General features: G+C 36.2%; 1 protein-coding gene across 3 annotated transcripts in view; it reads right to left on the bottom strand.

Annotated features, from left to right (window-relative positions):
• Window positions 1-16,850, bottom strand: part of MYO9A (myosin IXA) — a 262,019-nt gene that overhangs the window by 154,324 nt on the left and 90,845 nt on the right. For all 3 annotated transcript variants that reach the window (XM_081050331.1, XM_081050332.1, XM_081050333.1), the window contains exons 10-12: window positions 15,592-15,708; window positions 12,596-12,730; window positions 1,792-1,913 (exon numbers count right to left, since the gene is read on the bottom strand). In XM_081050331.1, the coding sequence (XP_080906457.1) occupies window positions 1,792-1,913; window positions 12,596-12,730; window positions 15,592-15,708 (374 nt within the window). The remainder of the gene's footprint in view (window positions 1-1,791; window positions 1,914-12,595; window positions 12,731-15,591; window positions 15,709-16,850) is intronic.

Here is a 16,850-nt window from a genome sequence, read left to right as displayed (position 1 = left end):
GTATACAGCAATATGTGTTAAATATAAACATTATGGTGTGTCCCCATCCACCTTATTTACCGGACCTGGCACAATGAGACTTCTGGCTCTTCCCCAAAGTCAAAATGATTCAGGACATGGAGGGAGACATGACAGCGCAACTAAAGACACTCATGAAAGAGGATTTCCAGAACTCCTTCAAAGAGTGCTGAGAACGATGGGTAAATGTGTTCAAAGCAAGAGGCGAGTATTTTGAAGGGGATTAATGGCAATGTGTCTTTTACTGTAATAACTTTTTTAAACATTCACCATATTGTTTGATCACACCTCATATAGCAGACATTATCATTTCTCATTATCATTTCCTTTTTGCATGACAGAAAACTGAGGACCAAAGATATTAAGAGATTTACCAAAGGTAGTTAACGTAGATGGGGTTACAACCCTGAAATTCTAACTGTGCAGCCTAGGTATTAACGGAAAGCAATAAAGGACAATACATTAAAGTACAGGACAATTAGTCAGAAATATCTAGAGGGTATTGAAAAGAATCTTAAGTCCATCCTTTAGTACCTATATGATCTGTTTCTAGAAGTGCTTAAAACATTTTTGTTCTTTTTGTTACCAAAAAATACCTCAAACAAAAAGAACTGCTTACCATTTCATATCAACCATAATGACTCTCACCACTGAATACCAAACTACCTATGAAGCTTTCCAAAATAAAATACACAAGAGGTAAGGTACTCAAGCAGAGTTAAGAACTACAAACCTTACAATTTTGTGTTTCAGGGCATATAGAGCAAAACAAGAACCTTTTACACAACTGTGGCCATAAAATTAAAACATTTTTTGTGTTAACTGCATTTTCTTCATTTACAGTAAAGGAAATTGGCCAGCGATAGAGTGGGTAGATATAACTGTTAGCTAAGTCTCCAATATATTTTGCATTTTGCCATATTAATGTATATACCAATTCTGTATGTTTATGGTATACTAATAGGGTGACAAAAATTACCATACAAACCAGAATATTCTCAGGGTAAAAGAAGGCATGTTTAATAATTAAAATGGACAACAGTCATAAACATTAGACTGTCCCACACAAACATGATGTATGAATATCCAAGCTATAATAGTAAATCCCCATTATTTTATATCCTAATTTAATGAATACAATATTAAGCTAGGTATCAGGTGATCTAATTCAATTTCTAAATATTTTACTAAAGAGTCATAGAAAACCCACACACTCTCCATCACTTCAGTTTCTCCAATTTTAGATTTGCTGTCTTTTAGGATAATTTAACAATGAAGAACACTTTATAGAGCACTGAGAGCACTCTGGAGGATGCTACATGAAGCTTTATTTCTGAAGCTTATAGATAGATTTGGTATACTGAACAGTGTTGACACAGGATGGTAAACATTTGGAATATGCTGCCACTTACCACCTGCAGAGCCGTTGCAGCATCACTAATCTATCATAATGTACTTTTCTGCTAAACATGAAAATAGTAAACACATTGCACATATAAAACTCAATTTAAGAAGACAGAAACACACAACAGTAAAACAAATTAATGCCAACAAATTTAACATCAAAGTGGCTATGCAGAAGAAATCTGGGAAAAAAAATTTTCAAATGAGTTCAATGGTGAAGTCCATCCAATTTTTCTAGAAACACATGAAAAAATGCATAAAAGGGAAACTTTGGCTCTTTATTTAATAACGTAAAAAGAAAGCTTAGGACTTAAGAAAACATGAAAAGCCCAAATGGTCAAGAACAAATTTGAAAAGAATAATACTCACTTGCTTTCTTCATCCAGAAGATGGAGCAGTCCTGTTGGTTTCTTGCTGATAAGATTTATGCAACAGGTGTTATCGATATAATCTATATTGTGCCAGCTGATACCTTCAGTTCTATATTCCTCCTAGTAAATGACAAATTAACAATTTATTCATCAAAGACAGAAAAGTTTTTACCAGGCTTAAGAAAATAGTCTAAACCTTTCTTTTTAAAACCATTAATCCACGCAATGGAATAATGTACAATTTCAGTTGTATAAAATCTTGACCTATGTATGTATGTTTCCTTTAAAAAGTATATGCAACCAAACTTTTTGGTTAGAATTCTATTTGTGATACCACTCAGATCAAAATTTAGGGCTGGATTTGGTTTATCCACACTGTCTGATGACTGCACTAAGGAAAAATATAAAATAAGGAAGCCTAATTTCTCCCACATGACTCTAATTCATTAAAAAGGACCAATTATTTGTTTCAACATCAACAATGAATTTAATAAAACTATCTGGGGAAGTGGAGAACCGTCACCTCCAGTGATCTCTGGTATAAGTCACATGGAATTCATACACACTTAACTTTGGCAAAACTAAAACTCTTAGAATATTTTTTTTTAAAGTTTTCAAATTCCAAGATTTAAAAACTGAAGCAACATTTCAGAACCCTCTTATGAAGCCCCCATATTCCTTACTATTTCTCTGTACTTGGAAACATTCTTTTATTTATCCCTGTCATGTTTTTACTTTAGACTGCTTTTCAGAAACATGCCCCTGAAAATCTAAACGAGATACATTTCTACACTGCAGTGATTTAGGCACCAAGTAAATATCCTGTTCACATGATGGTTTTAGTATTCCCTGATAACGCTTGCACACTTCTCTGCAAATATGGTGGTTTTGCAAAATAATGATTTTGTACTTTTATAATTCTTTATTATCATCATCTTGTAAATAAAAGTGACCCTAATATACACTACAGTTATTCTAATTGAAAAAGATAAATGCTTATTTCCTTTTAATTAAAAATTTCACAAGTAAGTACTGCTATATAAAAGCCACGTCAAAGTGGTGCTAAGAAAGTTGTTTTTGTTTTTCCATTTCCTCTTTTTCACAGCATGGGTAGCAAGTGTACTTGGTAGTATAAGCATATGGATTTTTATAGACATTACTAGCGATCCAAAATCCTTCCTTATCCTTTCTTCCCAATGACAGTTCAAATCTTCTTGCCTAAAATTAACTATTATCCTAACTTCTGATACCATTGACAAGATTCATCTGTTTAAAAATAGTATATACGGTGGATCCAAGATGGCAGAATAAAGACAGTACTTGCTCCCTTCCATGAACACATTAAAATTACAACTAAATTATATAACAATCAACCTGGAGAACCACCTGAAGTCTAATAAACAGAAGTTTTATAACGAAGAAGCACGTGGAGACTGGTAGGAAGAATTGGGATGCATAATGAGCTGACCCCAAACCACTGTGTGGCTGTTGAGAATCAAAATGGATATCTTGGTCATAGAGATTCCTCCAGGAGTAGCAAGGGTCTCCTACCCCACACCAGGCTCCCCAGCACAGAGTACCAGTGCCAGAAAGAGCCCCCACAACATCTGGCTGTGAAAAACAGCAGGGATTCGGACCATCCAGGTGGGATGGAAGGCTACAGGAAACCTAGACAGTCTTTGAAATCACGTGTGCACAGATGCACTCACTCAGACACTCAAGACTGGCCTCCTGGAGGGACAGTGACTCGGTGGGCATTAAAGTCATTCGGGGGATTGGGCCGGCCCAGTGGCTCAGGTGGTTGGAGCTCCATGCTCCTAACTCGGAAGGCTGCCGGTTCGAATCCCACATGGGCCAGTGGGCTCTCAACCACAAGGTTGCCTGTTCAACTCATCGAGTCCCGCAAGGGATGGTGGGCAGTGCCCCCTGCAACTAATATTGAACACAGCACCTTGAGCTGAGCTGCCGCTGAGCTCCCAGATGGCTCAGTTGGTTAGAGCGCATCCTCTCAACCACAAGGTTGCCGGTTCGATTCCCGCAAGGGATGGTGGGCTGCCTGCAACTAGCAACGGCAACTGGACCTGGAGCTGAGCTGCGTCCTCCACAACTAAGATTGAAAGGACAACAACTTGACTTGGAAAAAAAAGTCTGTTCCCCAATTAAAAATAAATAAATAAATAAAATCATTCGGGGGGATAGACTGAGGTGTGTGGCTCTGGGCCAAGGAATGGAAAACAGTCGCCATTTTCCCCATGTGGGGTCAGGTAAGTGCCATCTTTCCTGTGCTGAGCCTTCCCCCAACAGTCCAAATCTGAACCTGAATTGGTCTGGTGAGCTCCGCTGCTCTACCCTGCTGACTCCCTGGGACCCCACCCCACCCAACTTCCAAAAGGCCACAGACACTTTCTTGGTGAGCAGCCAGCCCCAGCCACACTGCACTCTTTCTTGGAAAACTACTGAAGTCAATGGGCTCCAGGCAGATGTTGACTGGCCTCAGTGTGCTCTGAGACTTTTTCTGATAGCTCCAGGCTCAGCACTGGCACCAAATCAGAATCTACATTAAACTGGCTACCACAATTCTTCCCACTCTAATGACTCTGTGAGACCCTGTCTCATCCAACTTGCATACCACACGAGGCTTTAATGAGTGGCTGAACCTTAAGGAAACTGGCAGGTGACAGGAGGCCTTGGGATGTCCTGGTTTTTTGCAGAGCTACCCCAGGCCCGGTACTGGTGGCAGACACGCTCTGTTCACAGCGTGGCCTCTCCCACATACCTCCAGGTTTCCCACAGGGAATGAAAAACTGCGGATCACTTTGTAGCTGCTACCAGGTAGTACCCCAACTGGTCACAGGCAGTAGGTGACCTAGGCCTGCACCTCCCAAGAGGCCCCAGAACCAACCTACTTGGAGGCTGGCTTCAGACCACAACAGAGCACCACCCAATTAGCCCACATGGCACATACAAAAGCTGATCGCAACAGGCACCAGAGCCCACTGGGGCGAATCCCGCTGGAGCAAATCCCACTCAGTAGAGTAAGCCTCCCGCACAGTAGCCCGAAGCTGTGGACATGGCCAAACCCCACAACCATTCAGCATGAGGGTAAAACCCACCCACTGACATACCAACAGTAATCAAGGCTCAACTATAACAGGAGGGCACACAAGAGACACTTGTGAAACACCCAAAGAGCAGGTGACCAGGAAGACTGTTCCAGGGCACCTACTATGTAAGGCCACCCAGCCAGGACTGGGAGACACAGCAGATCTACCCAGTAAATAGAAATAAACACAGAGAGGCAGCCAAAATGAGGAAACAAAGAAATATGACCCAAATGAAAGAACAGAAGACTCCAGAAAACTAACTAAATGAAATGGAGGCAAGCAACCTACCAGAGTTCAAAACAATGGCTATCGTGAGAACTTCAACAAAGAGATAGAAAGCATAAAAGGGGGCATAGAAACCATTAAACAAATAAACAAACAAAAAATCCAACCAGTTAGAAGTGAAGAACACAATTACTGAAACTAAGAATGCACTAGAAGGAACCACCAGCAAACTACATGAGGCAGAGGATCTAATCAGCAATTTGCAAGACAAGTTAACAGAAAAAAAACAATCAGAACAGCAAAAAGAAAAAAGAACCCCCAAAACTGAGGATATGTTAAGAGACCTATGGGACAACATCAAGTATAACAACATTCACATCATAGGAGTACCAGAAGAAGAAGACAGCAAGAGATTGAGAACCTATTTGAAGAAATAATGACTGAAAACCTTCCTAACCTGGCAAAGGAAATAGACATACAAGTGCAGGAAGCAAAGAGAGTTCCAAACAAGATGAACCCAAAGAGGCCTTCACCAAGAAACATTATAATTAAAATGGCAAAGGTTAAACGCAGAGAGAGAATCCTAAGAGCAGCAAAAGAAAGGTAACTAGTAACTTATAAGGGAGCTCCCATAAGATTGTTAGCTGATTTCTCAACAGAAACTTTGCAGACCAAAAGGGATTGGCACAAAACATTCAACGTGATGAAAAGCAAGGACTATAACCAAGGGTACTCTACCCAGCAAGGCTATCATTTAAAATTGAAGGAGAAATAAAGAGCTTCCCAGATAAGAAAATGCTAAAGGAGTTCATCACCATACCCATATCACAAGGAACGTTAGAGGAACTTCTTTAAGACGGAAAAAGAAAAAAGACCAAAATTATGAATAAAATGGCAATAGCTACATGTCTATCCACCATTACTTTCAATGTAAATGGATTAAATGCTCCAATCAAAAGACACAGGATGGCTGAATGAATAAGAAAACAAAATCCTTCCATTTACTGCCTACAAGAGACTCACTTCAGATTGAAAAACACACACAGAGGGAAAATAAAGGTATGGAAAAAAGATATTTCATGAAAATGGAAACAAACAAACAAAAAGATGAGAGAGTAACACTTATACCAGACAAAATACACTTTAAAACAAAGGCTGTAAGAAGAGACAATGAAGGACCCAGTAATCCCACTTCTGGGTATTTATCTGACAAAACCCAAAATGCTACTTTGAGGGGACGTGTGTATCCATATGTTCATTGCAGCATCGTGTACAATGGCCAAGGTGTGGAGGCAGCCTGGGTGTCTGTTGATAGAAGAATGGATAGAGAGGTGGTGCTACATATATACAATGGAATATTGCTGGGCCATGGAAAAGAATGGGTTATTGCCATCTGCAGTGGCATGGATGGACCTGGAGGGTACTGTGCTGAGTGGAGTGTCAGACAGAGAAAGACAGATGCAATGTGATTTCATATATGTGGAATCTGAAGAACAAAATAAAGAAACAAATCAAAGCTACATTTTGATGGCTGTCAGATGGGACGGGGGTTGGGTGTGGGTGAAAAAGAGGAAGGAATTAAGCACAAATTGGTTCTTAAAGTAGTTATGGGGATATAAGATACAGCATAAGAAATATAGTCAATAATATTGCAATAACTATATATGGTGTCAGATGAGCACTAGATTTGTTGGGGTGACGTGGGAGGGTTGGGACAGGGGGAAAAAAGGTAAAGGGATTAAGAAGTACAAACAGATAGTTACAAAATAGTCACAGGGATGTAAGTAAAGCATAGGGAATATAGTCAATGATATGGTAATAACTATGTATATTGCCAGGTGGGTACTAGACTAGTCAGAGGGACCATTTCTTAAATTATATAAATGTCTAACCACCATGCTGTACACCTGAAATTAATATAATATTGAATGTCAACTGTAATTGAAAAATTTAAAAGGGGGTAAAGGTGAAGAGGTATAAGAGGTCCAAATTTCCAGGTAAAAAAACAAGTAAGTCATGGGGCTGTAATATACAACATAGGGAATATAGTCAGTAATACTGTGACAGTGTGGTACAGTCTCAGATGGTTGCTGAATTTATCATGGTGATCACTTCTTTAGGTATACAAATGTTGAACAACTATGATGTATCCCCGAAACTCACATAATATTGTATGTTAGCTATATTTTTAATGAAAATTAAAAATAATAAAGTGAAGAAAATAAAATAGAAATAGAAATAGAATCACAACAATACATAGTATACACAGTCTTCACCTGGTCAACATCACAGTTTCAGAGACACATTATGTTGTAGGATTCATTCATTGTAACCACTGTAGGGTAGAGTTTGTGGAATACCACATTTGTTCATTTCTGCATTATTAATGGCTGCTTTCTCAATGTAAGAGCAGAGTTGAGACCGTATGGCCCAAAAAAACCAAAAGATTTATCAGTTGGTCCTTTACAGAAAAAATATGCCAAAATCCACCACAGAGCATTAGTTCTCAAACTTTAATGTATAACAGAATCACATAGAGGGCTTGTTAAAACACAGACTGCTGAATCCCATGCCCCAAATTTCTGAATAAGTATAGGATGGGGTCCAATACTTACATTTCTAACAAGTTTATCAGTAATGCTGATGCGATCAGTAGGGGTAGGGGAAGGAAAAATCATTCAGAACCACTGCTGTAAAGTACACACAATTTATTTACTCATTGTACTACTGATAGATATTACAGTTGTTCCCAATTGTGGGCCATTAAAAATAATGTCATTATGAACATTTCTGCATAAAATTTTTGGTGTCCATTTATATACATTTTGAGAGGGAAAATTACATATGTTATAACCTCAATAGATACTGCCAAACAACTTTCTAAAGTGGTTGTATCAATTTATACACCCACCACCAGTGTATGGGACTTTCCTGTGCATGGTATTTCTGTAATACTTGTATTATCAGTCTTTTTCATTTTAGTCATTCCGGTGAATACCTAGAGGTATATCATTGGGGTTTTTAAATTTCCCCGATGACAAGTAAAAAATCTTTTCCATCTTCACTGCCCATTTGGATGTCCTCCCATGCCTATGTTCATGAAAAAAAAAACCTGAGGAAACACCCTTGCCTTGTTCTTAATCTTCGGGAGAAAGCATTCAGTCTGTTTCAATTAACTGTGATATTACTTGCTAAGTTTTTTGTAAATGTTTTTTGTACAAGGTTTTTGTAAAAAAAAAACTTCATCTATGAGGAAGTTCCCTTCTATATCTAGTTTGCTAGATTTTTTTCTTAACATGAATAGATATGTAATATTATCAAATGCTTTTTATACTTCTATTGAGATCATCATGAGGTTTTTCTTTGTTTTGTTAAAAGATGAATTAAATTGACTGGTGGTTAGCTGTTAACACACATCAAGAAAGAACTCCACTTGGTTCTGATGTATTTATTATTATCATTTTATATATCTTGCTGAATTTGGTTTGCTAACATTTGTTTAAAATTTTTGAGTCTATGTTTATGAGTGAAATTGACTTTAATTTCCACTTCCAATATCTTTAACAGATTTGGGTATCAATGTTATCCTGGATCTCTAAAATGCATTAAGGATTGACCCTTTTTTACTATTGCACATTAGGATTTATCTCAAACTGTTATTAATTAATATTATTTCTTCTTTCACTGCTAGTAGAATTCACCAGTGGAGCCATCTTGGCTTATAATGTTCTTTATGGAAAGGATTTTAATTACATATTCAATTTCTGTAATAGCTATAGAATCGGATTTTGTATTTCTTATATGTCAATTTTGAAGTTTTTTTCATATTTTAGGTATGTCTACTTATAAACATAAAGTTGTTTTAACTTTGGGACCTCAACTTAAAGCCTGTGGAGGTTGCCAGGGGACTCCTCCTTGCTCTTGAACCTGGAGAAAAAAAAACCTTTTCAGCTTCTCAGATTCTTAAGCCTGACTCTTTCAGAGACTCAGCATCCCTCTACCAGAATAGAAAAGTATCTCTAAGAGAAAAGCAGTCCCAAATGCTGGGCTCCTCCTCATCTGTAAGAAGGGTTTCCTTCTTAGATCTTATAGATCTAAGCCCTATAAAATTTTACTTATTTGAAAGTAGTCAAATGCCTTCAAATATATTTTGTTGTTTTTTCAGGCGTTCTTCAAGGCAAGTTTGGTCAAAATTTCCTAGTCTAACATCCCCAGAAGTGGGATAGACAAAAGAAAAACCCACTATATTATGACCTCCTCAAATAAGATCCCTGCACTCTAAATTTCTATCTTCAATGCCTAGCACAGTGCCTGATACACAATTGTTATTCAATTTACTGATGAATCAATGACCTGAAGGATAATTCTGAACAAGCAAGGGAAATAAGACAGCAGTAGTGTGAGTGGCCGGCAGCCAGCGTGAGTGGCCAGCAACCATCCTGAGCTGCCCTGGGCTGCCGTGAGCTGCTGTGAGGGGCCAACCGAAGACAAGCGGCGACGGACTTCCTCAGCGGGGGGAACACAAGACTCACAATATCAGCATGATACAGGGATCTGTGTCCTACACAACTAGACTGGAAACAATGGTTTTAATCAGAGTGTGGATGGGAGGCGAGGCAGAAGAAGGGGGGGAGGGAAGCAGACAGCAGTATTACAAGTGACAACAGGAAATATATTTTTAGATCACCTCTTTTGGTCTGTCTCTTACTCCCCATTATCTCTACACTAAACCTTGATTCAGGACTCTGAATCACTTGCCCACACTACTTCAGCAGGCTCCCAGATTACATCCTTCGCTCCAGTTCGCCTCTTTTCAGTCCATCTTCCACAGTTCTAATTCAAATCCTCTGCTAAATATACTTCAAATGCTTCCTCCTTCTCTAAAAGAAAAATTCTAATCTCTGCATGATACATAAGACCCACCACTATCTGACCCTAGGCTATTCCACCAAACTTATCTTTCTCCTGCCTGCATCCTTATATCCCATATTTCGGCTATAATGAACTATTTTCAGCCATCTAACTTCATGCCTCAGTTTAAAGGATAGTGTTATTTTTGTTTAAAATATCATTTCTTTATTGACAATGTTGTGAGCTCAACCTTCTATTCAAAACTATATTCCAGAATCACCCCGGGAAATATATGCAGACTTTCTGAAAGTTCTAATCAATGTCATCCTTTCTACCACTATTTTACCTTATATCTGATTAGCCTGCACTTATTATCCTGCATGACAATTATTACATCCTATGTTCCTATAAACTACTTTTGGACAAAATTTAGAGGTGAAACTTCAGTAATCAAGATTTTCAAGATGTTTCCTCCCAAAGCATCTTTGATACTTTTCTATTTCTATCTTATTTTTTCAAAAAATTTTATCTACTTAACTGATTTTGTATTCAGTTGAATTTAACAAATAGTCACCAGGTACCCATCTCATACTAGGTACCACTGATACACAAATAAATAAAACACTTAATATTTAAAATGCTTTGAATTTCTTATTCTCAGCAAATCCATTTTAAGTGGAAAAATATGAGGAGGAAGAGAAAGGAAGAATAAAATAGAGGAGATGGCAAAGAGGTGTAAGGTTTCTAAATTTTCCAGAAATTACATCAAAACTGCACCAATTACATCACAAATTACAGAAGAGAATACTGAGACTTGAAAGAAAAAAATAAACATGCCTTAGAATCTAGTCTTTTGATCTATAATTCCACCACACTGCCCAAAATTATGACATTCAGAGTAATAAATCAATAAGAATCACCCACCCACTCCCAAGTAGTTTTGAACACACTGTACATGAACTGTAATATTGTACTTTTATAGATGTTTTGAGGTAAGGCATTTCTTGTGGCTCCCCCATGTCTAATCTAGACTTCTAAGAAAGTTTAAAAAAAAATTCAGTTTACAACGGAATATGTTTCTTCTTCAAAAGCAATTTAACCAGTCTTTGGTTTAATGATCCACAGAGCAAGTGATGCTTTGTTTTGTAAAACATAGAACACCATCAAGAAAATGCATTATCCAGCCCTCCAACATATATACCATGTTTTCCCAAAAATAAGACCTAGCCGGACCATCAGCTCTAATGCATCTTTTGGAGCAAAAATTAATATAAGACCGAGTCTTATAATACCCAGTCTTACATTAATTTTTGCTCCAAAAGACGCATTAGAACTGATGGTCCGGCTAGGTCTTATTTTTGGGAAAACACGGTACAAGAGATAAAAATACTAACTTACTCAGACATTATCCAGTTAAAAAGAACACCGAACTAAGTCAAAACCAATCCCCCATCTTATCTTTTGGTTAAAAGCCAGAATTATGGAACCAGGGTGTTAAGATTTGAATACCGGCTTTGGGCATCATGCGTAAAACTAGAATAAAAATAACAGTACCCACCTAATAAACAGTAGGCACTACATAATGGTAGCTAATACTATAACAAATAGTACTATCTTTTAACAGCTCTACCGAAGGGTCTAGCTAAAAGGTTGTGTTAAAATCTCTAAGCATTCATCAAGATGACTAGACTATATAAACCTTTAAGCAAAATAGAAGTGCTTCAAGCTAAGAGAGAGGGCAACAAGCCCCAATGATAGGAAAGATCTTTTTCCTTTTCTGTTTTGTAGATCTGGTGTGGTCTTTCTGTCCATTTCATTTTTTCACCATTTCCCATGAATTGAATATGAGCTCTGCTTCTGCTTGTGTCCTTATACCCAAACTGAAATACTGGGCTACAATCGCAACTTGTTACGGACTTCAAACCTGGCTTAGAGAAAGACCCACATTTCCTTTGACCTGCATTTAACCTAAGAATTCTCGTGGAAACTGATGGCGCATTCTTCCTACACTAAATCGATTTGCGCTTCTCTCAAGAAATATCTAGTCATCCATTTTGGTCTCTACACATTGTCCTGTTTCCTTATATCCACACTCTGAGTTGATCTGAGATTCTATTAGTAAGCTCCTCTATCCCATCTGGAACTAAGAAATCAAAGCGATCAAACAAGCATACTTAGCATTACACACAGTGATCAAGTCCATGTCAGCAATTAAATATCCACAACACCCACCGAAACACAAAACAAAATCATCCATTTTTCATTCACAGATGCACTCAAACAAGATATTATTGAATCTACTTGGGGTCTATTAAAAAACGAGAAAAGAAAACCCTGTATGATATGGTTCAAAACATATGCTCTGATCCTATGTCATTTGCGTACACTAAAATTAAGACTACAATATCTATACTGAAATACAAGATTTAAAATGCTTATCATGACTATGAATCCAAAATGTCTGTTTATTTAAAGACATAAAAAAGAAATAGGTATGACTGATACATTCTACTAAATCTTAAATATACCCCCCAAAAAAATGTATGTGTGTGTATGTGTTTGTGAAGGTAGGGGGGTGAAAGAGGGGCAGGAGGGTGAGCATACATAAATTTGGGTACTCACTTGCTCCAATTTAAAGATATGCTGATTAAAGTAGTGTTGTAAACGTTCATTAGCAAAATTAATACAGAACTGTTCAAAGCTGTTATTTTCATAATCTTCAAACCCAAAAATATCAAGAACACCAATAGACAAAGTCTGTAAAACAGGAAAAAATTATGGTTAAAAAATGATGCTCAAATTTATGTCATGAATAATATACACAATACAAGAAACAAAATGCTCTACGTTCTTCTACAGCAGTAAAGAGATTTTGCAGGGCCAATGTTGAACCAAATATACCACAAATAAAAAGCACTTTAGTTCTCTTTATCTTCATCTTTTTTTAAATTCTAATTATCTTTTTATATCCAAAAATTTAACATGTATAACCCATTGTATTGGTTACTCTACAGAAATGCACAAAGCAGGGTTTGTGGCCTGTTATCTCAATCTCAAAAATCCATAAACTCCAAGAGACAAGAGAATGGAAATAGCAAGCTATGGGGAAGTCAAAAGGTTACTTAAATAAAACTACGGTACTCCTGGCCATACCCTATTATACCAAGAGGACCATGCAATTTTTCCTGTTTTGACTTCTATATCCCAATAGAATTCTGCTTTAAGATCCAAGCTAACAAGATGTTTACCCAGCCTTGTGGAAGCTAGGAATAAAACTGGGTATCAGAATATGTGATTTCCTGAAGTCAAAATTTTACAAATTTTTATCAAAAAAAGTTGTACAAGGTTTGTAATGTTAAATAGTTCTAAAAGGATTATAACAAAAAACAACAATCCCTTCATACTCAATTCCTGCTCCCTAAAATCAACAACACTCCAATCTTTTCAGCTGTTTGGTATGAAATAGTATAATATAGCATAGTATAGTATACAGTAGCACAGAGTAGCATAGAGTAGTACAGAGTAGAATAGTGTAGTGTAGTGTAATATATATAGTATAGTATAATATACAAATGTTTATTCTTCTATTTCTTGATATTTTACCTGTAGAAATTATCTTCTAACTTCTTACTACAGATGATAAGGATTCAGCTCTAATAACCCCAAACCAACATTCTTCTCACCATCCCACCTCATTCTTGAAATACAGTTAGTTGTATGCCAATTGTGGTTAAATGAAAACAATTTTTCTCCACTGGTGCTAAGAGAGATACGGGGCAAACTGATGTAATTCGTGATCAATAATAATAAAAGATTTTTTAAAGCCTCCATTAAGAGTATTTTGTTTGATTAATTCTGCTGGCTAAATTCTAAGACTTTATGAAAACCAGTGAAAATAATGACCTTCAAAAAAAAGTCAGTTTGGTTAATTAGATTACAATTACAATTAATATTCTAACTGCGGACTTACACGAAGCATAAAAAGTTCCTGTAAGAGTAATTTTACATTTAAGATAATAGGATTAAAGTAATAAAGATAACATTTCTAATCAGCCTGAAAAGGTAAACTATTCCATAAAAGTTGTTGAGAAATAAAAATGAATTTGAAATTATTAAAGTTAAGTATCTAAAATCTGCCATATTAAAAATAAATTCCAGTTGGAATAAAGGCCTGAACATAAAAAATTATATTCTAAAAGTATGAGAATAAATATTTTATAATCTTGGGCTGGAAGAGGTCTTCCTATGTAAGAAAAATACATAAATAAAACCCAGGACAGAAAAGAAAAGAATGACAGAATTAACTGCACAAAAATTTAAAACATATGGGCTCAAAAATACAACATAAACAAATATGTAAAGTTAAGAGAAAATATATGCAACATATATCAAACTATAATTCTTTGCAATATCCACAATGACTTCTAAAAAGGAATAAAAAGACAAAATGAACAACATAAAAGCAGCAAAAATATATAAAGAAATAAAATATTTGGCAATAAAATGGGATAGTCTTTATCAGATTAGCAGTGAAAATTCTGATAATATCCAATGTGATTAAAGGTGTAAGGCACTTTCATACACTATTGGAAGGGTAGTCTTTTTTGAAAAGCAATTTAGCAGTAGCTACCAAAATTTTAAAACATATACATCCTTAAATGCAGCACATCATTTTGAGAATTTTGTCCTGGAGAAATGTGCACAAAGAATATTTGTTACATTATTACTTATAACAATAAAACAAGTGTAATACATTTTAATGGGGGAATTTGTGGTACCATACTATATATAATACCACACACTATATAATATTACAAAGTTCTTAAAAAATGAGATCTAGATATATCTCAAAATATAGATTTTTTTAAAAATACAAGTTGTAGGAACAATACAGATAGTGTGAATGAAAAAGGGCTTCTATGGAAAGTAACCTCACAGGGTGATGAGATCGTAAATTCCTAACCGGGCAGGTCATGGTGGGTAGTCACATCCCAGGCATATAACTTCTTTAGTGAAAGGTTTTAAACCAGCCCTGTCCATTGTTTTTGTCCATCTAAGTTAACACACCTTTGAAATACCAGAAGTAATACCCCTGAAGAGTATTAACTCTCGAAAGAGTAAATAATCTTGTTAACCATCCTGTAATCCAATCTCCGAGTTGCTTCCTCCCACCTTCATGTAATCTTCCTTAGACACCTCCTTAATTTCAAATGCATAAAAGAAACTGCAAAACTATTAATCTCCAAAGCATCTGAGATCTTGCTCCCTTGCATATGTTGTCAGTTTGGCTCAAAAGAACGCTTCCAAAAATTCTCTGCAGGTTTGGATGTTATTTGCATCAACAACAGCATGACTGCATTTTTATGTTTGAAAGCAATCTGTATATGTACATCTACAGGAATGTAAGTGCATTAGCAAAAAGGTCTGAAAAGACACAGAATAACAGTTCCTCTGAACAGGGTAATAAAAACAGAAAGAAGGAGGGACTAGCAGGGAGTACAGATAAAAGGTGATTCTTTCTTATGACTTTTATGTAATTCTGTCTTTGTAAATTTCACGTATTAACCATATTACTGAAAAAGTTTTCTGGGAAAAATACATAATCAATGTATGTCTACCTTGGTGTTTTGCTCCAAATCTTTACTATTCAGAAGTGCATGATTAATCCGAAAAACTATCCAGTCAAATAGGGCACTATATAAAGACTTGGCCATGGAGTTCCTCACTGTCACGGCCTGAAAAGAAAAGAAAAGGGTTAGGAGTACAAGTGAAATTGACAACAATCTGATTAAAACACTATAGCAAAGTGTGTTTTGCTCTCATTCAAGAAAGAAAACTTACTATTCATGAATAAGAAATTAATTTTTCTCTCAATGTAAAGTCTATAATTGAAGTTTTCTATATACAATCATTCATTTAGTCCAACTCAGAGAATCTAGGCTAAAACTGCCTTGAAAGATAAGGGGAAATGTAGGTCACCCAGTTGAAAATAGTTTTACTGAAAATTAGGGTATATATTTTACTTGGTAAAGAAGGTGTAACAGGAAGTTTACAAACAAAAATGAACCTTGCCAGCTCAAGTGGAGATGAGAATTCTAGGGAGAGCAATAAGTCCGTTAGCAAAAGGCATCAGTTATCTGCGGAATGCCAGTCAGACTCTTAAAACATAATCATAATACCACCACAATTACATTCCTGGTTGTCTTCAGCTTGTCATCAACAGTAACCTCTAGAATTTCTCTATCTCTAGACAGAGTAACAATTCTTTCACTATAGTCAGGCAATTTATTTTTTTCCTTCATTTCAAGCTTTCCCTAATGTATGGAAACTTTCTGTATCATCTGCTCAATTTTTCTGTAAATCTGAAATTGTTCTAAAATATAAAGTCTATTACTTAAAGAAAATTCAACATTTAAAAAGTACTACCTTTAAAGGGCATGTATTTTAAGAGAATTGAGTCTTACCACTTAGAATACAAATCCTAATAATTTATACATTTATCATCTAGGGACTTACTACTTTGAAGCATGTATATTCAGGTACATATTTATATCTCAGTTCTGAATTTTAGAGGAAGCACAGGGTAATGATTAACAACTAGACTATTTTCCAAACCCAGTTTCTCTAGCTTTGTGACCTTAGTCAAGTTACTTCAACTCTCAGGCTACAGCTTATTACATTTTCAAAATGGAGATAATACTACCATCTACCACATAGACGATGAATGGATTTCTGAATTTCAGTGAAAAAAAAATGAAAGTTTCAAGTCTAGACAAAAAAATTACTACCTAAATTATTACCAAGGAGAAGACAGGTATCGAATTCTCTATCTTTAACACTAGCAACTTGAAAATAATTGGAAATGTTTACAAGTGCT

Source organism: Rhinolophus hipposideros (assembly GCF_964194185.1).
Source record: "Rhinolophus hipposideros genome assembly, chromosome: 5".
NCBI lineage: Eukaryota > Metazoa > Chordata > Mammalia > Chiroptera > Rhinolophidae > Rhinolophus > Rhinolophus hipposideros.
This window is presented reverse-complemented; position numbering and strand designations above follow the sequence as displayed.